This window comes from Ranitomeya imitator, chromosome 5, assembly GCF_032444005.1.
Source record: "Ranitomeya imitator isolate aRanImi1 chromosome 5, aRanImi1.pri, whole genome shotgun sequence".
NCBI classification, from domain to species: domain Eukaryota; kingdom Metazoa; phylum Chordata; class Amphibia; order Anura; family Dendrobatidae; genus Ranitomeya; species Ranitomeya imitator.
In genome coordinates this window covers 586499974-586522623 of record NC_091286.1, presented here as the reverse complement: position 1 = coordinate 586522623, position 22650 = coordinate 586499974, and the positions used below count along the sequence as shown (strand labels likewise).

Below are 22650 nucleotides of genomic sequence, written 5' to 3'. Positions count from 1 at the left end.
GGTGTGCACAGGTGTCTTTCTATACTGATAACAAGTTTAAACAGGTGCCATTACTACAGGTAATGAGTGGAGGAAAGAGGAGACTCTTAAAGAAGAAGTTACAGGTCTGTGAGAGCCAGAAATCTTGATTGTTTGTTTCTGACCAAATACTTATTTTCCACCATAAAATGCAAAAAAAATGATAAAAAAACAGACAATGTGATTTTCTGGATTTTTATTTCTCAGTTTGTCTCCCATAGTTGAGGTCTACCTATGATGTAAATTACAGACGCCTCTCATCTTTTTAAGTGGTGGAACTTGCACTATTGCTGACTGACTAAATACTTTTTTGCCCCACTGTATATCAGGATGGGGATGAAGGGGCCATGCATACCTGGATAGGGATGAGGGGGGCCATGTATACCAGGATGGGGATGAAGGGGCCATGTATACCAGGATAGGGAGGAGGGGGGCCATACATACCTGGATAGGCATGAGGGGGGCCATATATACCAGGATGGGGATGAAGGGGCCATGTATACCAGGATAGGGATGCATACATGCATACCTGGATAGGGATGAGGGGGGCCATGCATACCAGGATGGGGATGAAGGGGCCATGTATACCAGGATAGGGACGAGGGGGGGCATACATACCTGGATAGGGATGAGGGGGGCCATGTATACCAGGATGGGGATGAAGGGGCCATGTATACCAGGATGCGGATGAGGGGGCCATGTATACCTCGATTGGGGACATATATATATGCCAGAAAGGGGGATATTCGTACAGAATTGACCACACTTTTTGCTTCAATTTTGTTTTCTATCTTCCTCGTCTAAAACCTCAGTGCGTCTCATAGTCCGAAAAAAAAAAAAAACAATAAATATTTACTACACAATAAGAGCCGGAAAAACATAACCCAAAAGGCATTTTTCACCATTTCAGTGCACTTGGAATTTGTTTCCATTTTTCAATACTTTGTACAGTAAAATGAATAATGTTAATCCAAACTACAATTTGTCCTGCAAAATATAAGGCAACGTAAGGCTAAGCCTAGGTAAAGATAAAAAAAGTATTGGCTTTTCGAATGAAGAAAAATAAAAACTTAAGCACAAAAAATTGGCTGTCAGCTAAACTGACTGTGAAAAAATCAAATATGCCAATTAGGATGCTCAGTGCACCCTGAGTGTAGCCAAGAGGCTAAGTGCAATGTTCCACCTAATGAATTTGCGTATCTTTGCCTCCCTCACTGGTGATCGACATTACTGGCGTGCCCGAGCTCTCTCTGCAGACAGAGCCCATTCTAGGCAAGCCAGAACTGTCAATCGCCAAGGAAGGAGGCAGAGACATGCAAAACCAGTGGGAGGAACAGTGTGCGGAGCCCCTCAGCCACACCCAAGGTGCACCAAGCACCCTAATTAGAATATTTGCTTACACTTCAGTTTCTGCAGAACGCAGGCAGATATTAGAACTGTGAAGTTGGATTTTTGATTTTTTTTTATAGTTCAATACCCCCCACAAGGCTTATGCTATCAGCTTGGTCTGATAAGGGGTTGACAGCGAGCTAGGTTTTCTTACCTTTCCACGGCACTCTGGATGTCAGTCTGCCTGGTGTGCAGGACGAGCTCCAGATTTCTCCTGGCCTGTGACAATTCTTTCTGTAGTCTCTGATTCTCACACTCCAGGTTATCTAATGCCTGAGAATGTAAATAACATGGGGCAAAAATGCACAAAATGGAAACGATGCAACGCAAAGCTATAACAAGCCAAAGTCAATTCCTACTCTGTTCATTACGCAGTGGTGCAATGTAAGAGGCAATAACATTTGTAGGTGTCTTGTGTGTACAGTACGGCGGGGCCTCCATCTTACCAGACGCACTTCTGGCTCTTGTCTCTCCAACGTCGCAGTCAGTTGCCGGTTCTCCTCTCGCAAGGTCTCAAGAGCTGCCAACGAAACCTTCAAACAATAAAATTGCATACAAAACAAAATGAGCTGATGAATAAATATGAAAGAGAGCGAGAGAACACCACCACAATGACATGCTGATTGCTCCCGAAGAATAGGCCTCAACATTCTGTGATTCATTTTGGCAAGGACTATGAGCTCCGGTGAGGCCTCAGCAAACAAAGCTTGATAAGACCTGGTCTGGAAACTCCTCCAGTGTAAGCTTGCCCCTCGTAATCAATGGCTCTTTCCATCCTACAGGCAGAAATATCCGAGCGCTGTACTATTTCCAGAAGTCTCATAGACAATGAACACAAAAGCTCCACTCCAGATGGGACAGCCCTGTTCTAGGGATGGATAGGGGACCTAGAGGTCAAACCTCAGGAAGAAGCCCAAAAACTATAGAAGAACCATGCTTTTTATCCTTATGACCTCTTTAATATTGGCACCTACTTTATGCTCTGATGCTTCTCTGTCCGCTCTTTCTTTCTCAGCCTGAATCTTCCTCTCCCAGTCTTTGGCAACACAGCTACAGGAGGCCATGCCGGTGTCTCTCTGGTGCAGCTCCTCTGTGAGCTGAGAGATCTCCTTCTTCATCCCATCTAGGACACTGCTGTAGGAGAGCTCGGCCTGGGTAAGCTGACTCTTCAGCTGCACAAAGATCGACATGAAAAGTATTACACAGGGTAAAGGAGAGAAAGTCTGCCAAGGAAAATCTCACCTGGCCAAAGTAACATCCAGCACGAGTGCTCAATATAACGCAGCCATAAACGCTAGATCAAAGCTGGTGCCATACCACCTGATTTTGAAGGGGCCGGTCAACTATCTAATGTGTATGGGGGGCCTCTCAGATCTCAACATATTAAAAAGAGGCTGGCAGGAGCGGACTTCTCTCTCCTTACTAAAATAAACATGAATTCCTTCGATTTTAATAATAAACATAATGGGCCCGATTCATCAAAATTTTCATGACTCCGTGTTGCATCAAAATTTGAAGATTTTTGCTGTTTTCAAGCAGATTTCACGAAGCTGTGACAAAAAGGGCAGAGCTGGGGTGGGACAGGGGGTATGATGCCACAGCTCATCTAATTCATGGCATTCTCTACACTAGAAATATCACTACAGTATCTGATTGGAGTAAGATTTCTGGTGTAGTGATTGGAGGCGCACGTGTGAGACGCTGCAGATTCATGCAGAGGCGTGCAGGAGAATCTGACTGCAGCACACCCCCTCTTCAAGACCAGAGTGAACATGGGGCTCATAGGCCCCAAATCATCAAAACAATTACGCCAAATCATTTTGAAAAGTCATAACATTTTTGCACAACCCATAGTTGCCTACATCCATAGAAGATCTGTGGTTAGCTCTACAAGATGTTTGGAACAACTTGTCAGTTCCTTCAAAAACTGGGTGTAAGTTACCTAGAAGAATTGATGCTTTGATGCTCTTATGAAGTTAAAAAGAGGTCACACCAAATATTGGTCTGATTTCTGATTTCTCTTGTTTACTCATTTTGTATTTTGATAAACACTTACATTTTTTTAAAGCATTCCTACTTTGCTGCATATTATCCACACATACCGAAAACTTTTGTTAAGTAAAACACGTGTCCAATGGAAGGAAGACAGCATTTCTCAAGTTTCACAATTCCTGGGCGTATTACCCTTCTTTTAATGGATGTTTATGTGAGAGGATATCAAGGAGGAAATCTGGAGAACTACACACATAGGGACTGTTAAAACTTCTGATACTGTTATACAAATATATACATACACATTTAATAAGATGAATTTTGAAAAATGCACGGTGCCTACTGTGAAACATGGTGGCAGTGTCCTTATGTGGGGCTGAATGAGTGCTGATGGTGTCTGGAACCACATTTCATTGGTGGTATCATGAATTCACAGTTGTTCTTCTTTATATTGAAAGAGAAGACGCTGTCAGAACTCCGTGCCCTTGGTGCTTCTCCAAAATAAAAGAAGAAAGCTGTCCAGCTCCACCGAATCCGTGAAGAAAAAGTTTCTTTATTCACAAACTTTGACATAGAGGGTAGAAACTTCAGCACAAACCAAATGGGTGTGAATCTCAACGTGTTTCTGGTGACTAAGCTCCCTTAATCATGACCTTGGTGCTGAAGTTTGTACCCTCTATGTCAAAGTTTGTGAATAAATAGGGATTTTTGTGTATTCACCGTAAAATCCTTTTCTCCGAGCCACTCATTGGGGGACACAGGACCGTGGGTGTATGCTGCTGCCACTAGGAGGCTGACACTAAGTAAATACAAAAAGGGTTAGCTCCTCCTCTGCAGTATACACCGCCAACTGGCTCCGGATAATCCCAGTTCGTAGCCAAGCAGTAGGAGATTAACAAGATTTAACCGTAGGAACAACATGTCAGAGACTAAAAACTTATCATAGGCAACAAGCCAAACCAAGGGTGGGTGCTGTATCCCCCACTGAGTGGCTCGGAGAAACGGATTTTACGGTGAGTACACAAAAATCCCTATTTCTCCATGGCCACATTGGGGGACCCAGGACCGTGGGATGTCCAAAAGCAGTCCCTGGGTGGGAAATAACAACCCAACAGTGTAAACTTATGGCACCTGCTGTCTACAGGTGCGCTACCGCTGCCTGCAGAATACGCCTAACCAGGCTTGCATCAGAAGATGCCTGAGTATGGACATTGTAATGCTTTGAAAAGTTGTGCAGGCTAGACCAGTACGCGGCTTTGCAAACCTGCTCTGCAGACGCTTTATTCCGAATGGCCCAGGAAGCACCCACCGACCGAGTGGAGTGTGCTTTGAGGCCCGCAGGGATAGGCTTGCCTCTGACGCGGTAAGCATCTTGAATAGTCGACCGAATCCATCTGGTGATTGTCGACTTAGAAGTGGCCAGTCCCTTCCGGTGTCCCGCCGGGAGCACAAACATAGCATCTGTCTGTCGAAAAGATGCTGTCCTAGACACGTACTTCCTGAGAGCTCTAACAAGATCCAATGAGTGAAGAGCCTTCTCCACGTGGTGCGTTGGAGTAGGGCAAAGAGATGGAAGCACGATATCCTCATTGAGGTGGAAGGAAGACACCACCTTTGGGAGGAAAGTAGGGGATGGTCTGAGGACCACCTTGTCCCGGTGGAACGTATGGAACGGCGTCCGACAGGAAAGGGCAGCAAACTCCGAGACTCGTCTGATTGAGGTAATAGCGACGAGAAAGGTCACCTTCCATGAAAGGAGAGATAGAGAGATGTCCTGCAACGGCTCAAAGGGAGATTCCTGAATAATGCCTAGGACCAGATTAAGGTCCCAAGCCTCTAGAGGCGGTCTGTAGGGAGGCACGACGTGAGAGACTCCCTGAAAGAACGTTCTGACCTAAGGTTTGGAAGCAATTCTTCATTGAAAAAGGACTGACAAGGCCGAGACCTGCCCTTTAAGGGAACTCAACGAAAGCCCCAAGTCCAGACCAGACAGGAGGAAATCCAGGATGGTAGGGATGTTGAAAACCATCAGAGGGCGACCTCTGCTTCTGTACCAATCAAAGAAGATCCTCCAGGTCCGATGGTAGATGCGCAATGACACGGGCTTTCGGGCATTGATCAAGGTGGAAACTACCTCACGGGAAAAACCCGCTTGAGTCAGAACCCAGGATTCAACGGCCATGCCATCAAACACAGGGCTCCTGAGTTCTGGTGGTAGATCGGGCACTGAGAAACTAGATCTCGACGATCTGGTAGGCGCCAAGGAACGTCTGCGATGAGCTGGACCAGCTCTGCATGCCACGCCCGGCGAGGCCAATCTGGGGCGATGAGAATTACCGGGACACCCTCTGCCCTGATCTTCCTGATGACTCTGGGAAGCAGGGGCAAGGGAGAAACGGGTAAGTGAGGCGAAACTGACTCCAAGGAAGGACTAGCGCGTCCGCCCCGATTGCTCTGGGATCCCGGGAACGGGCCATAAACTGAGGTACCTTGGCATTGAACCAGGAAGCCATCAAGTCTACGTCCGGAGTACCCCAACGAAGGCAGATTTGTTGGAATATGTCCTGATGGAGAGACCACTCTCCTGAGGCAAGGCCTTGCCGGCTGAGGAAATCCGCGGCCCAATTCTCCACTCCTGGAATGTGAACGGCCGATATGACCGGGTGGTTGTGTTCGGCCCAGCGAAGGATGTGCTCTACCTCGCGCATTGCAGCTCTGCTGCGGGTGCCCCCGATGATTTATATAAGCCACAGCCATGGCATTGTCCGACTAGATACGGATGGGGCAGCCTGCTAGGAGATGGTGGAACCGCTTTAGGGACAGCCGAATGGCACGTATCTCCAGGATATTGATTGGAAGACGAGACTCGTGAGGAGTCCAGGTTTCCCTGCGCAGTGTGATGGCGAAAGACAGCTCCCCAGCCTAGGAGATTGGCGTCGGTAGTGACTACCAGCCAATGGACTGGGAGGAAGGATCTCCCTTGGAGAAGAGAGGACTGGAGCATCCACCATTGGAGTGTCTGTTTGACCCGAGGAGAGAGAGGACACAGTCGGTTGAGGGAAAACGGACTCCCGTCCCATACGTGCAGCAGAGCATGCTGGAGGGGACAGAGGTGTAGTTGCGCAAATGGAATCGCCTCCATTGCGGCCACCATCTTCCCGAGAGTCCTCATGCCGAAACTAATGGAACAGGGGGATGGCTGAAGAAGCTTCCAGACCCCCTGTTGAAGAACTAGGACCCTGTCCTGAGGAAGAAGCACCAACCCTAAGGAGGTGTCCAGGGTCATGCCCAGGAAGGAGATCCGTTGAGCTGCAACAACAGATGACTTTTAAATTGATCAACCAGCCCAGCCGAGAAAGAGTATCCAAGGAAATGCGGACGCACTCCTCGCAGGCTCGGAAAGATGGGCCTTTGACCAGTAAGTCGTCTAGGTAGGGAAGCACGACTAGACTCTGAGAATGCAGAATGGCCATGACCGCCGCCATGACCTTTGTGAAAATGTTCCTGTCCGACGGCGAAGCTAAGAAACCTTTGATGAGGTGGGAAGATTGGGATATGGAGGTAAACATCCCGCATGTCGATAGATGCTAAGAATTCGCCGTGTTCCATCGAGGCAATGACGGAACGGAGAGATTCCATCCTGAAACGATGGACTTTGACAAATCTGTTCAAGAGCTTTAGGTCCAGGATGAGCTTTACTGTTCCATCCTTTTTGGGGACCATAAACAGATTTGAATAAAAACCGCAGAACCTTTCGTCTTCTGGAACAGGGACAATCACTCCGTCTTGTCGGAGCGACTGAATGGCCTGGGAAAAAGCCCAAGCGCGCATTCCCGCTTCGGAAGGGCGGGAAGCGAAAAAGCGGGTTGAAGGGGGAAAGGAAAAAAATCGATTTTGTAACCGGAGGACACTAGATCCCTGACCCACTCGTCGTGAACGACTGCGAGCCAGGCATGACAAAACAAGAGAAGGCGTCCGCCTACTTTGCTGGTGTCGTCCGGACAAGATTGCGAGTTATTTAGAAGAAGATGGATCCCCTGGACCTAGAAGATGGATCCCCTGGACCTAGACTGCGTGGAGCAGCCCCTCCAGGAATGGTTGGGCCTGTTTGAAGCCTGAGGGCTTTTGTCTCTGCCGGCACGGCGCCCAGAACCAGAGGAACTGGCTGAGGAATGCCATGCGTAAGTTCCACGAAAGGGCCGAAAACGAGCCTGCGGCTGTCGTTGGAACGGTTGCCTGACTCTCTGCTGCGTAAGGGAAGTACTTTTTCCTCCCGTAGCGTCTGAAATCAGTTTGTCCAGCTTTTCACAAAATAGACGGCCACTGACATATGGCAGAGACGTGAGGGACTTTTAAGATATGGAGTCCGCTCGCCAGTTCCTCAGGCATAGCGGTCTCCTAATCGCCACAGCGCTTGAAGACATAAGTGCAGAGCAGTTCGCCTCATCCAGGGAAGCGTTTACTAAGTAATCCCCAGCCAAGGAAATTTGATTTGCTAGCTCTGCTATGTCAGGAGAAAGGTCACTATTCTGTAAGGCCTTATGCAGAGAGTCTGCCCAACAAGTCACGGCTTTGGCTACCCAGGTAGCAGCGAAGGAGGGAAAGAGTGCCGAGCCTGAAGCCTCAAATGCTGAATGGGCAAGACTGTCAACTAGGCGGTCTGTGGGATCTTTGATAGAAGATCCGTCCGGCACGGATAGCATAGTTTTAGAGGACAAACGTGAGACAGGAGGATCCACAGGAGGGGATTCTGTCCATTGGTTGCGGAGATCAGGAGAAAAAAGATATTTGGACTCCAGAGATCTTTGGCCCTGAAAGCGTTTGTCTGGACGCTCCCTATGTCGCTGGACTATGTCCTGGAACTCCGGGTGATTGGTAAACACCCTGTGAGTACGTTTGGTCCTTTTGAAAGACACCAAATTATCCTTACTGGAGGTCGCCGGTTCCTCATCAACCTGAAGGGACTAGTTGATGGCCTCAATGAGACTATCTGTAGTGCTCTGATAACCTGGCGACTCCAGATCTAGAGGCCCATCAGACTCAGGTTCAGAGTCCTGGTCGGAAGAGGTGCCTGGGGAGCAAGAGCGGGAAGCGGAGCTAACGGACGCCGAGGCACCAGAGGGCCTGGGGGACGAGCTACGGACGCGCTTCCTAGATGTCCGCTTGTGCCTAGAATGAGAGTGGCCCCTGCAGGCTGAAGATTCCGCAGCCGTAGGGGGAGCTTCCTGAATAGGCGGATTAGTGGTCCTGCTCCTGGTTGGATCCTGAAGGGACTCAATAGCTTTAGTCAAAGAAGCCATAGATTGCGAAAGTGACACAGCCAATTCAGGGGGACTGGTCACCACGGGCTCATTTGCGGCGGGGGGCTCCTGAGCGCATTTAGGGTCACAAGCATTACAAATTTTTTTTTTTTTCAGAGTGTTTTTGCAGACTTTTTGGGTTTAGGCAGAGACATGATGTCAATTAACCTCCGTGCAGGGCTGTGGGGCACCTATGCAGCTAGAAGGCGGAGCACTGTGTGAAGAGTATGAGTGCCTGTGTCAGCGTGAAGCGCACCTACCCAGGTCCTGTGTCCTGTCGCATCGCTGTGACCGAGAAGATGCAGCCGGCGTCCATGTTTCCTGGCATCAAAGATGGCCGCCGAGTTTGTGGGGCGCTTCTCGCAGTGTGCGTTGAACCGGTGGGTGGGCCCTCGCGCATGACGCGCGCAGTGGGTGGAACGTGGCCTAGCTGAGGCCGAAGCAGGGGACTAAATTAGCGGTGCCCGGCCGCAAAATGCGGCCGAGCCCGCGGTGCGCTTAGTGTCAGCCTCCTAGTGGCAGCAGTATACACCCACGATCCTGTGTCCCCAAATGTGGCGATGGAGAAACAAACTTTTTCTTCACAGATTCGGTGGAGCTGGACATCTTTCTTCTTTTGGATTATATACGCTTGGACACAGCGGGTCCGTGCTCCCGAAGCTAAGCTAATGCATTACGGGTGAGCTGGTTTATATATCTTTTCTTCAAAGCTTTTCCAATATGACAATGATCCAAAACACACATCTGTTGCATTTCTGTAGAACAGTGTGAAAGTAATTCAGTGACCAAGTGTCTCCTGATCTGACCCCATCCGAACACCTAAGGGGAATTCTGAAGAGACAAGTTGTCATCACTCTCCATCCAGTATCCGGACTGTAAGAGAGGTCATTCTTCAAGAATGGAAAAAGACAGATGTTGCAATATGTCACCAACTTGCACATTCCATGCCTAGACGACTTGGTGTTGTCCTTAAAAATCATGGAGGTCATCCACAATACTAGATGTAGATGTTTCTAATGTTGCATCTAACATTTTTACATCAACTAATTTGGGTAAAACTGAAAATTTTGCAATGAAAGTTATATTATGAACCTTACTTTCATGTTGTGTGTTTAAAAAAATGTTCTATGAAACTTGAACTTGTCAAAATTTTGGAAATTGTTTTTGTGTTCAGTGAGATATTATTTAAAGTCTAACTTTTCAAAGGGGGTGTACTCATTTATGCTGAGCACTGTATACACACAGACTGTATGTATATTTCTGTGAGGAGTCTCCAAGGCCTCTGTCTCGGCATCTTCTCTCCCTCTGCGTTCTTTCTCATCAATTATTATGCTAATTAAAATCCCCTTCATGACATGTGCCGTACTAGTACTGCTCATGTCGTGAGCCCACATCAAAGCCAGGAGATGTCAACTGTTTTGAACAGCTGACAAGTGCGTGCAATAGCGGTGGGCGGAACTAGTTAAATGCCGCTGTCAAACTCTGACAGCAGCATTTAACAATAACTTCCGGCCATTGGGCCAGAAATGCGTGCACTGCTGACCCTGGTCACGTGATCGGGGGTCATTGGTACGTTGGAATAGCAACCAGAGGTCTCCTGAAGACCTCTATGGTTGTTAATGCCAGATTGCTGTGAGCGCCACCCTGTGGTCGGCACTCATAGCAATGCTGTAATTCAGCTACATAGGAGCATCGCTCCTATGTAGCAGAGCCGATCAGGAAGTGGCAGCTTCTATTCTCCTATGGAGGCTATTGAAGCATGGCAAAAGTAAAAAAAAAATATTTTAAAAAAATATGAAAAAAATAAATATATAAAAGTTTAAATCACCTCCCTTTCGCTCCATTCAAAATAAAACAATAATAAAAAAAAATAAATCAAACCTACACATATTTGGGATCGCCACGTTCAGAATCGCCCAATCTATCAATTAAAAAAGGATTAACGTGATCGCTAAACGAGAAAAAATTAAAAACGCCAGAATTACATTTTTTTGGTCGCCGCGACATTGCATTAAAATGCGATAACGAAAAATGGAGAAGCTACGGGTCTCAGAGAATTGTGCAATTTTTTTAAGCAAATTTCGGAATTTTCTTTCACCACTTAGATAAAAAATAACCCAAACATGTTTGGTGTCTATGAACTCGTAATGACCTGTATAATCATAAAGACAGGTCAGTTTTAGCATTTAGTAAACCTAGCAAAAAAGCCAAACAAAAAACCAGTGTGGGATTGCACTTTTGCAATTTCACGGAACTCGGAATTTTTTTCCCATTTTCAAGTACATAAAAATGGTAAAACCAATGGTGTCGTTCAAAAGTACAACTCGTCCCACAAAAAATAAGCCCTCACATGGCCATATTGACGGAAAAACAAAAAAGTTATGGCTCTGGGAAGGAGGGGAGCGAAAAACGAAAACGCAAAGCCGAAAAAAGCTCCTGGGGTTAATAGTTGTCAAGAGATCGTCAGCATTTTGCCACAAAGAGAAATATATTGTACGTTCTAAAACACTATTCAAGTGTAAAAAGAGAAAGACCACTGACTTTTTTAATCTCTGTCCAGCATTTCTTGTGCTCCTCTTCTAACAGGTGCCGTGATTCAGCCATGACCTTCATTTCTTGGGAGAACTGCTGACTCTGGGTGGTGACTGACCGGACGTGCTCCTCCAAACGGGTCACTTCATCTTCCAATCTCTGCTCGTTCAGACGACTGATTGACAGCTGCGAGTGCAGCACTTCTATCTCCGGTTGCACATCTAATCGCTTTGTCTGTCTTAGTCTTTCTTCTAGAGATCTGCAGTTCATTCAGAATAAAACACATTAATTAATTGTTTCATTGGTGGGTTGTATTTGGTCTTTTTTCTATATTTTCAACCAATAACTAAAAATGGGTAAAAATATAATTACCCCCCCCCCCTCCCAATCACCTGCTGCTCCTGCTCCACCACTGCTTGGCTGCTCTGCGGAGCATTTAATACAACATCACCCATAGAACATAATTACAAATCACCACAATCTGCTAAATGCAATAAGCCGACGACCCAGCTCCCAGCACGACTGATATCGGTAAAACGTATTCTTTATTCCAAGCACATGTTCATTGGTATATGAGCCATTATTCATGGTAAGAAGAGAGGGAGAACGCGGGTGATGGCACTCTTTTCCCTATGTTCCCCCTCTTTTCCTACCATGGATCATGGCTCATATACCCATGGACAATTGTTGGAGATAGATTTGCTTTTAAATTGCTTGGAATAAAGAATACATATCACTGATATCTGGTGTACTGGGAGCTGGAACGTCGTCTTTTCTACCTGCATACTGAGCGCCTGCAGTAGCGCTGATCACGGGTGCCCGGATTCATCACAGCCGTAGGAGGGTGAGCTGGAACTCTTTCTTTATCATTATAGCTAAATGCAATAAACAAGTTTAAGTAAAGAAGGTAGAGGGGGCTTGTAACATTATTTTGAAAGTTGACCCTCTTCGATGCTCCATGTCGATTCTCTAGGCACAAGTGTAAGGCTGCGATGGAATGAAACTGGACTGAACTCCTCCTCACTAGACCTTGAGTAAGGCTCTACGCCAAAACACATTGGTTTATAGCACGTTAGGGGTTCTGCTGTTTAGTACAATATGATATTTTTTAAAGATACTCAATAAATGTAAAGTTGTAGAATTATTTTTTTTTTCCTCATCGCTGAAGGATTCTTCTTTTCCATTTGCCTCCGCCATAATGTTACACTTAACACTTAGGATGTGTTCACACGATGCATTTGCAATGTGTTTCTCTTGCCCCAATTAGCTCCTCCTCGGTAGTATACACCCACTGACAGGCACACAGTACCTCAGTTAGTGTTAAAGCAGTAGGAGAAGCAACCAAAAGCTCAACATATGTACCAATCCAACAAAGAAGGCACATAGACCAAATAATGGTACAAACAGTTAGGGAGGGTGCTGTGTCCCCCAATGAAGGCTCCAAGAAAGATTTTACGGTGAGTACCAAAAATCCCTCTTTATCGCTTCATTGGGGGACACAGGTAACCATGGGACGTCCCAAAGCAGTCCCTAGGCTGGGAAACAGGAAGATCCAAGGAATAAATTAGCTCAGGTCGGTCGGTGGAAAACCGCCGCATGCAGCACCTTCCTTCCCAGGCCTGCATCAGACGAGGCATGGTATGAACCCTGCAAAAAACTTGCAAAAGAGGGTAAAGATGACCGGGTTGCGGTCTTACAAACTGGAAGCAAAAACCTAATAACGAAAAACCTAGGAGAACCACACCGCAGAGCGGAGTGAGCCTTCACCCCCAGAAGAGCCTGCACCGCCGGAAGAGGCTGTTTGTCCTGAATGCGGAATACCTCATGTCAATAGTGAAATTAGAAGCTAGGAGCCCATTAAGGTAACTTTCAGAAATGACGAACAGGGCGTCAGATTGGCGAAAGGGAGCAGCCCTTGAAAAATAGACTCGGAGAGCCGTGACGGTATCCAGCTTGTAGAGGGACGTCTCCAGGGGATGGACAGGAGAGACACAGAAGGAAGGACAAAGTCTTCATCAATGAGAAATGAAAAGGCCACCTTGGTTAGAAAGACAGCAACAGGCCTGAGGACTACCTTGTCCTGATATAGAATCAGGGGCGGGGAACGGCAGGACAATGCCGCTAACTCAGAAACTCTCCTGGTAGACGTAATTTAACTAAGAAGACAACTGTCCTAGACAAGAGAAAAAATGTGATGTCTTGAACGGACTCAACAGTGATGCACCGCAGCGCGTAAAAGACGAGGGTAAAAAAACCCATGGATCTATTGGAAGACAATAAGGAGGCACCAGGTGGGCCACACATTGAAGAAAACCGAGAATGAAAGGAAGAGAAAAGGACATGGGGACCAACCCCAGTCCATACTCCACTAGAAGAAGGCTTCTCAGTATTTGTAGTAGATTCACCAGGATGCTGGTTTCTTGGCCCCAATCATGGCGTGAATGACCAGATGGGAAAAACCAGCCTCCATAGGACTATGGCCTCATTGGCAATGCTGTTAAACTCAGGTACTATGAACTCTGGAGGAACAGGGAACCTTGAGAGAGCGAGAGGATCTGGATAGCCTGGAAGCTTCCAGGGGACGTCCAGGAACATGTTCACCGGGCCCTTCTTGGCCAGTCCGAAGCTATCGGGAATATAGGGACCCCTTGTTCCTTTATCCTTTTCACAACTCTCGAGACAAGGGGAGAGACGGAAAAGTATAAGGCAGTTGGAATTGTGACCACGATATTAATAGGGAATCTAAATAGGTGGGTAGCTGGTTCCGGGACCTGGCTACGAACCAAGCAACCTCGTGGTTTATCCGAGACGCCATAAGGCCGATGTCCGGAGAGCCCCATTTCAGCATATTTGGATGAAGACAGGGAGCTGAGCAAGCACCAGCCCAAGCGGGACCCTGATGGTTCAGAAAATCGGTTGTCAGATTTTCTACTGTCGGAAAGTGCACGGCTGATATGGCAGAAACGTGACTTTCTGACCATCGCCAAATTCTTGTTACCTCTAACTTAACCTGTTTACTGCGAGTTCCGCCTGTGTTGAGACCAGCTGGCTCGGAAAGGAGAATGCCAGTGGTAAAGAGCAAAGAAAATTGCCCTGATCTCCAGGAGGTTGACATTCCAGTGGCCCTGCGCTGTGTGACGAAGAAAAAACGGCTCCCCAAATGAGGAGACTGGCGTCGGTGGCGAAGACCTGCCACCAGAGAGGAAGGAAGGACTTCCTTCATAGGACAGATGCCGACAATGTCACCAGGTGAGGGACTGCCTCACCTTGAGAGGTAGAAGCATGGGATCATCCGGGGAGACGACCAGAGGGCCAACTGAAGAGGACGGGCATGGAACTGGGTAAAAGGAACGGCTTCCGTGGCGACAATCCATTTCCCCTAGAACTCATATGCAGGACCGTATCAGAGAGAAGCTGGTCGCTTTAGAGTACGGAACCCTTGGCACAGTAATGAAAACCTTCTCCTTTGGAAAGAAGACACGGGCTTGGGTCATGTCGAACCTTATTCCTAGAATACCCAGGCTCTGAGCAAAGGTGAGGGAGAACTTCTCTCTGTTTATAATCTAGCTGAGATGGACCAGGTTATCTAGAGGAAACTGAAGGCTCTGGTTGCAGTCTCGGCGGGACAGCTCCTTGAACAGAAGATCATTCAAGTAGGGAAATATGAAAAAAACCCTTGGAGAGAAGGATATCCCTGACCGCTGGGAGCAGAGGCTAGGTCAAAAGGAAGGGCCGAGAACTGATAAAGACCATCCTGGATTGCAGACCATAGCTGAAAAGACAGAACCGAACGTCTCAGGTAAACCGCTCGAGGTCCAAAAAGGGAGGGAGCGGTCCGTCTAAAGGAATAGAGTAAAACCCTGAAAACCAGGTCCGATCACTCCTGTGCACAGTAGGTAAAGGACAGCCTGAAGAACTCCTGGAGCCTGCGATGTATGTCTTGGCGGGCGAAAACAGAAGGAAACTTCTTCCTGGAGAAGAAGAAAGGTCGATTTTGTAGCCGAAAGTCGCTATCTCTCTCGAGATTGAAGCAACCTTTCCTATTAAAAGGACATTTAGACATGGACCGGGAAAGCAAGGTGCTTTTCCCGTCGGTGACATCCGAAATTATTTGATCCAGCCTGGATCCAAAAGGACTAGAACTTTGGAAGGCAAAGCCAGTCAGGCCAGAGAATGTGGCATATAGCAACGATGTTGCTGGCAGCCAAGGCGGCTATCTCTCTCAAGAATGAAGCAACCTTTTCCTATTAAAAGGACATTTAAACTTGGACCGGGAAAGCGAGGTGCTTTTCCCGCCGGTAGCATCCGAAAATATTTGACCCAGTTCGGATCCAAAGGTCTACAGCCTTGGAAAACAAAGCCAGTGAAGCCAGAGAGTGCGGCGTAAAGCAATGATGTTGCTGGTAGCCGTGGCAGATGAACCAGCCGCATCAAAAGGGAGCAATCACGAGAGATATGCCGGCATGGCGATCTGATCTGCCAGATCTGGTTGACTTAGCCAAGGATTCAATCTGTCCATCTGAAGAATCCATAAGCGATGCACTGATCAGTAAAGATAAGGCTGTCTTGGAGGACAAGCGAGAAGCCGACGGATCCACATTAGGGATTCTGCCCATTTATTGTGTAGCGTCTTCCTACCCAGGAAGCGCTTTCCCAGTGTTTAGACATAATCATGACAACTTCCCTGTGATTAGGGAAAACTCCGGGAAGGACATTTTACCCATTTGAAAGTAACGGAGTGGTCCTGAGCAGGTGCCTCGTCCTCTCTTAGGTTCAGAATTTTGGCAATCTGCCAAGATGAGGCTATAGAGCATATCTTGCATCTTCCAGGTCCGAGGAGGGGCATGGGATGGCGAGTGCCTCCAGGAGAAGGTAGAGTGGCCCACAGGTTCCTTTACCTTATACCCAATTTGTCCCTGTGAAGGTCGCGGTCAGGTGCGTGCGAATCACCGTGAGAGGTGTTCGGAGCACTGGTGGCAGAAGACAAATGTAGATGTCGTTCCAGGACCTGGACCAGGGACTGTGGGACTTTAGTCAGATCTGTGACCGACTGACATGGCAACAGCCCTCTCCGGAGGGAGGGGAGTGCTCTCGTCCTGGGCGTTGGAGGGTTTCTCTGAATGCCACTTATGTATTACAGATGGCACAGGTGTCGCGGATTATAGGAACAGGAATGCGCCTCCCTGAGATTGGGCATAAGTGATATACTAGGGCTAAAGCTAGAGAGAGCTAAACCATTATGAAGAGAGAAATTAACCAGCCTGGGCTGGTCCTAACTGATAACAGAGATAGTGCTGTCCTGCTCAGGCTGCAGTGTCCTCCAGATCCAGTGTGGATGCCTGTTGTGCCCTTTGGAAGATGATGGTGACTGCACAAATCTTCATACAGTTTTGAATCTTCCCACACCTTGCAGACAGAGTCACACACACACACACACACACACACACACACACACACACACTATGTCCCCCCTGCGGGGGGCGTCTCAGGAGAGAGGGATAGAGAAAAAGACACACTCTCTCATAGGCCAGGACACAGGGCCTCAGCGTACGGCGTGCCCTAGTTAGCCGAGAGTCCAGTAAGGGGGCATGGCTAAGCAGAAGGCGACCGCTTATTGGCCGGGGACCCAGTAATTGGGCATGGCTACACAGAGTCCGGGAGAAGGCCCCAAAGCCGGGGGCTAAATTAACAGAGGACATGTAACTATGCGAAGCCTCGGCGCCCACAATGACAGGACCGGAAAATGGCATTAACCAAGGTCCAGGTCCGGTATGAAAGTTAGCAACGTCTGACGGTATCAGGTAGTAGGGGCCCAAAGCCGGGGGCTAAATTAACGGAGGACATGGAATTATGCGAAGTCTCGGCACCCACAGTGACAGGGCCGGAAACGGCATTAACAAAGGTCCTAGTCAGGAGTCCTGAGGAGTGCACCGGGCAGGGAGAGGAGGCCCCTTGATAGGGAGAAAAGCGTGCAATAAATACGCACGCTTAATGCGGGGGGCGTTAACGAAGAAAAGATGGCCGATGTCCTTCAGTGACGTCATGTTCTGTGCAGCGTTCTCATGGGTAAACAGTGAGGCAGGCGGGTAGCTGCCGGGGATAGAGGAAGGGAAATACTTGTAAAAGGTGAGTCCCAAATCCCTCTTCACTGATGAGGATCACATCAGGAGCCCTCAGGGAGGGTGAGGGTCACTGGAAACCGGGATCCTCCTTCCCGCACCGACTCTGGATGGTGCAGAAGACGGCATCAACCCCTTACCAGAAGGGGGGAGGTCACTGCTGGTGACCACCGTCTTCCTCTCAGCTCTGTCCGAGGAGAGGGGTGAGGAGGGGAAAAGGCAAGGACTGGCCACCAGTAATCACCCTGAGACACCCGTAAAGGTGACAGGGGATAAAGTCCTGCCTGCGGGTCCGAGAGTGGGCGATACCACACTGCTCTCTCGGTCGCATAATTGTGGGAAAACAGGGGGAGACATTACACCCTGTTAGCCTGAAGCTGAAGAACCTTACAGACAAAGGGAAAAGATTAATAAAACACAACAGGTGACCTGAAAAGGAAAAGACGGATCTGGGATCAGATCCAGGTCCGCCTCCTACAGACACTAAGCTTAAACGGAGGTACTTTGTGCCTGTCGGTGGATGTATACTGCGGAGGAGGAGCTAGTCTCCTTTTTTTGCATAGTGTCAGCCTCCTAGCGACAGCAGCATACACCTATGGTTACCTGTGTCCCCCAATGAAGTGATAAAGAAATGGCTTCGCACAAAAAACTTACATACTTTACCCTGTGTATTTCCACCTACTATAGTTTTCATTGAGAACAAAAAAAAAGCTGCATGTGACTTTACTTAGGGTACAGTAGATACTAATGCAAAGCACCGGTCATGGCAAGTTCTACCAGGCCACCAGGTGACATGAGGTTTGGAATCAGATTGCAGCCAAACCCCTGGGAGAAACCCCTACGATACTCGCATCGGGGAATCTGGCACTCACATGGGCTGCATATATTTCTTATGGATGGATTTATACGATTTTCATTTATTTTACTCACTTACCGTATATATCGCCATTAATTCCACAGCACTTTACACACATTATCATCGCTGTCCCCGATGGGGCTCACAATCTAAATTCCCTATCAGTATGTCTTTGGAATGTGGGAAGAAACAGGAGTAACCGAAGGAAACACGGGGAGAACATACAAACTCCTTGCAGATGTTTTTCTTGGTGGGATTTGAACCCAGGACCCCAGCGCTGCAATGCTAACCACTGAGCCACCGTTTTCCTCATTTCATAAGATATATCCCTTTGTTAATAAATAGAGCAGGCACTTTGAGCATGTAGAAGCTTTTAGAGCATTATTTTGCATATTTTGTATGTAATTTTAATATTTCTGAACAATTAGTGAAGTAGGTTTTCATACTATGGATTATGTGCACGGTCAGACACGGCCATCACACAGTACACAGCTGGGGCACATATATAAGATTATCTCAGCACAGGAACATTTTATTTTATCACATCCAATTGTGGAAATTATTATTATTCCAAGATCTATTGATTAAAATATACTTTTGTTCGTGGGACAACCCCTTTAAATGGAATCTGTCACCAGATTTTTGCTACCCCATCTAAAAGGCAACATAATATAGGGGCAGAGACCCTGATTCCAGTGATGTGTCACTTACTGGGCTACTTTATATAATTTTCATAAAATCAGAGTCAGGATGGTAGGGAGTGAACAACAAGGGCAAGATCCCAATATATAGGTAAATGATAACGTACAAAAAAAATCCAAAACAAAATAGAGAATACATGATATAAAGCAATAAAATAAATCATGGCATGCTCCAAAAAGGCCTAAAGGGAAAAAGCCGCACGGCGGGCCTGAATTCGACATGTATGCAGCAAGGGTATTACCTGATGCAGTTCTCCTTGTCCCGCAGCATATCCGTGACCCTGAGCACCTCTCTGTGAAGCTCTTCTTTCTGAGATTTAGATCCTTCCAAGAAGTCTGCATGAGCTTGTATGGTGGCCCTCAGCTCGGCCTTTTCCTCCTGGAGAACCTAGTAAGATAAGAAAATCACAATGAGAAAAACATCTCAATGGGATCTGCCAATGGTCGAATGCCTGTGGGACATGTCTGACCATTAGCTCCTGGATACAGAGGGCATGATGAATGGGAAAAAGGATTTCAGAACATTTTTCCAACCTTTATTGCAAGAAACATATGTGCTAGCTATAATACTGCTGGTATCAACTCCAAACTAAGACAAGAGGAGAAGCAGCCGTGCATAAAATATATTATAACGTCTTGCCTTGGTTTACTTACATTTCTCAGAAAGAAGCTATGTCTTATCTATAACATAAGGAATATCTTGTTGATGGGTCAGATTACTGTTTCCCCCAGTGATACCGAGAACGGGACTTTGCAGAGGCTCGTCTTTAATGGAGCAGATATCCACACGCTCGACTTCTCTTCTATTCATTGTCTAGGGAACTGCTAGAAAAAGGCACTATACAGCGCTCGTCCCATTGTTTGGATGCCAGCAATCATCAATTTAATTTATATGAAGGCATTCCGATGCCATCTCCACTGTTTTTAGGGGCGCAAAAAGAGAGATTGGAGTACTTTGCTGTCAATTTTATTGCAAAAATTCAAGATAAAAAAATATATATATATATCATCACAATGTTAATGGCATAAAGTTAAAAGGACGACCAAAATTTGTCCCAGTATCGTGAAAAAAAAGGAGATTTTTGTGTACTCACCGTAAAATCTTTTTCTCCGAGCCAATCATTGAGGGACACAGGACGATGTGTGTTATGCTGCTTGCCACTAGGAGGACACTAAGTAAACACAAAGAATTAACTCCTCCTCTGCAGTATATACCCCTTGACTGGCCAGTAGTGACCCAGTTCGGTAGTAAAACAGTCGAAGTTTAAGAAAAAAAAAAAAAAGACAAGTAAACTGTCAGAACTCAGGAACAAAGCACAACAACAACCAGCCAATAGGCTAAGAGGGTGGGTGCTGTGTCCCCCAATGATTGGCTCAGAGAAAAAGATTTTACGGTGAGTACACAAAAATCTCCTTTTCTCCTACACCTCATTGGGGGACACAGGACCATGGGAGGTCCTAAAGCAGTCCCTGGGTGGGGAGCAATTGCACTGCTAAAACCCCATGTACCACTGGCTTACTGAGGTACCGCTATCTGCAGAATGCGCCTGCCAAGGGCAGCGTCTGCCGAAGCCTGGGTGATAGTGCTTCGTGAAGGTTTGCAGACTGGACCAAGTCGCAGCTTTACAAAGCTGTTGTGCTGAAGCCTGGTGCCGAATGGCCCAAGAAGTACCGACCGACCAATTCAAATGCGCCTTAATCCCTGCTGGGACGGGGGTGTTCCTGACGCGGTAGGAGTCCTGAATAGTGGAGCGAATCCACTTGGCAAGAGTGGCCTTTGAGGCGGGTAGACCTTTCCTATGTCCCTCCGGAAGCACGAACAGGACATCCGACTTACGGAAGGGAGCCGTGTGAGATATGTACCGCCGAAGAGCTCTAACCACATCCAGAGTATGGAGAGCTTTTTGGATACGATGGGTTGGTGCCGGACAGAATGACGGCAAGACAATTTCCTCATTTAGGTGAAAGGAGAAGACGACTTTAGGTAGGAAAGAGGGAGAGGTTCTCAAAACCACCTTGTCCGAGTGAAAAATCAGAAAAGAGGGTCGGCAAGAGAGGGCCGCCAACTCAGAAACTCTCCTGATTGACGTAATCGCCACGAGAAAGACCACCTTCCATGAAAGGAGGGTGAGAGAGATGTCCTGCAATGGTTCGAAAGGTGCCTCCTGAAGAACTCAGAGAACCAAGTTAAGATCCGATGAATCCAAAGGCATTCTATAGGGAGGGCCACCCGGGAGACTCCTTGAATAAACGTCTTAACCGGCAGTCTGAAGCGATCTTTCGTTGGAATAGAACTGACAATGCGGACACTTGTCCCTTGAGTGAGCCTAGGGCAAGGCCTGACTCTAAACCTGATTGGAGAAACTCCAGAATGGACGGAATGTTAAACACCAGAGAATGTCCATGGGCATTGCACCATGAAAAGATGCGCCAGGTGCGATGATAAATGTGCATGGATTCGGGTTTCCTAGCACGAATTATGGTGGAAGAAACCCCTAGAGAGAAATCGGCATGGGCTAAAATCCAGGATTCAACGGCCACGCCGTCAAAGACAGGGCCCCGGAGTTCTGGTGGCAAATCGAGCCCTGTGAGAGAAAATCCATGCGATCTGGAAGTCGCCAGGGGACGTCGGCGACCATTTGGACGAGTTCCGTGTACCATGCTCGGAGCGGCCAGTCCGGCGCGACAAGGATCACCGGTCTCCCCTCTGCCCTGATCTTCTTGATGACCCTCGGGAGCAGAAGAGGAGGAAATATTTACGGCAGCTGAAACCGATGCCACGACAGAACCAGAGCGTCTGCTCCGATGGCGCAAGGACCACGGGATCAAGCAATGAACTGGGGAACCTGGTTGTTTAGTCTGGAGGCCATGAGATCCACATCCGGCGTCCCCCAGCGAAGACAAATCTGCTGGAAGACTTCAGGATGGAGGGACCACTAGCCTGAGGCAAGACCTTGGCGACTGAGGAAGTCCGCTTCCCAATTCTCCACACCCGGTATGTGGATCGCCGAGATGAGCGAATGATTGGTCTCGGCCCAGCGTAGGATGTGGGAGACTTCGAGCATGGCTGCCCTGCTGCGGGTTCCCCCTTGCCGGTTGATAAACGGCACTGCTGTGGCGTTGTCGGATTGGATTCTGATGGGATGGCCTGCGAGATAGTGGTGAAAGTTGCGTAAGGCAAGGGTGATCGCTCTAATCTCCAAGATATTGATTGGAAGATGCGACTCTCTTATGGACCAACGACCCTGTGCCGTGTGGTGATTGAAAACTGCGCCCCAGCCCAAAAGGCTGGCATTGGTGGTCACCAAGTTGGTCACCACTAACCAGCGCACTGGGAGAAAGGACTTCCCTTGGTTCAGGGAGGACTGCAGCATCCACCACCTGAGGGTCTGCCTGACCTGTGGGGACAGGCGAAAACGACGGTCGAGGGAGAACGGACTCCTGTCCCAGGTTAACAGCAGCGCCTGTTGCAGGGGACAGAGATGGAACTGCGCAAACGGAACGGCTTCCGTCGCCGCAACCATTTTCCCGGGGATGCGCATCGTGAAGCGAATGGAGTGAGGGACTGGGCGGGAGAGCTTGCGCGATCACTGTTGTAAGGACAAGACCTTCTCTGGAGGGAGAATGACTAACCCGCAGGAAGAGTCCAAAATCATGCCCAGGAAGCAGATTTGCTGAGCCGGCACTGGAGATGATTTCTCCAAGTTGATTATCCAACCCAGGCGAGAAAGAGAATCCACGGT

The 22650-nt window shown here is 47.8% G+C and overlaps 1 protein-coding gene across 5 annotated transcripts in view; it reads right to left on the bottom strand.

The window, feature by feature from the left end:
* The window catches only part of CEP63 (centrosomal protein 63), a 98442-nt gene that overhangs the window by 17953 nt on the left and 57839 nt on the right, over positions 1 to 22650 (bottom strand). For 3 of the 5 annotated variants that reach the window (XM_069727928.1, XM_069727932.1, XM_069727929.1), the window contains exons 9-13: positions 19150 to 19295; positions 11241 to 11490; positions 2382 to 2579; positions 1854 to 1940; positions 1562 to 1680 (exon numbers count right to left, since the gene is read on the bottom strand). In XM_069727928.1, coding sequence (XP_069584029.1) covers positions 1562 to 1680; positions 1854 to 1940; positions 2382 to 2579; positions 11241 to 11490; positions 19150 to 19295 — 800 coding nt within the window. The remainder of the gene's footprint in view (positions 1 to 1561; positions 1681 to 1853; positions 1941 to 2381; positions 2580 to 11240; positions 11491 to 19149; positions 19296 to 22650) is intronic. The other 2 variants (XM_069727930.1, XM_069727931.1) reach the window with 2 other exon arrangements.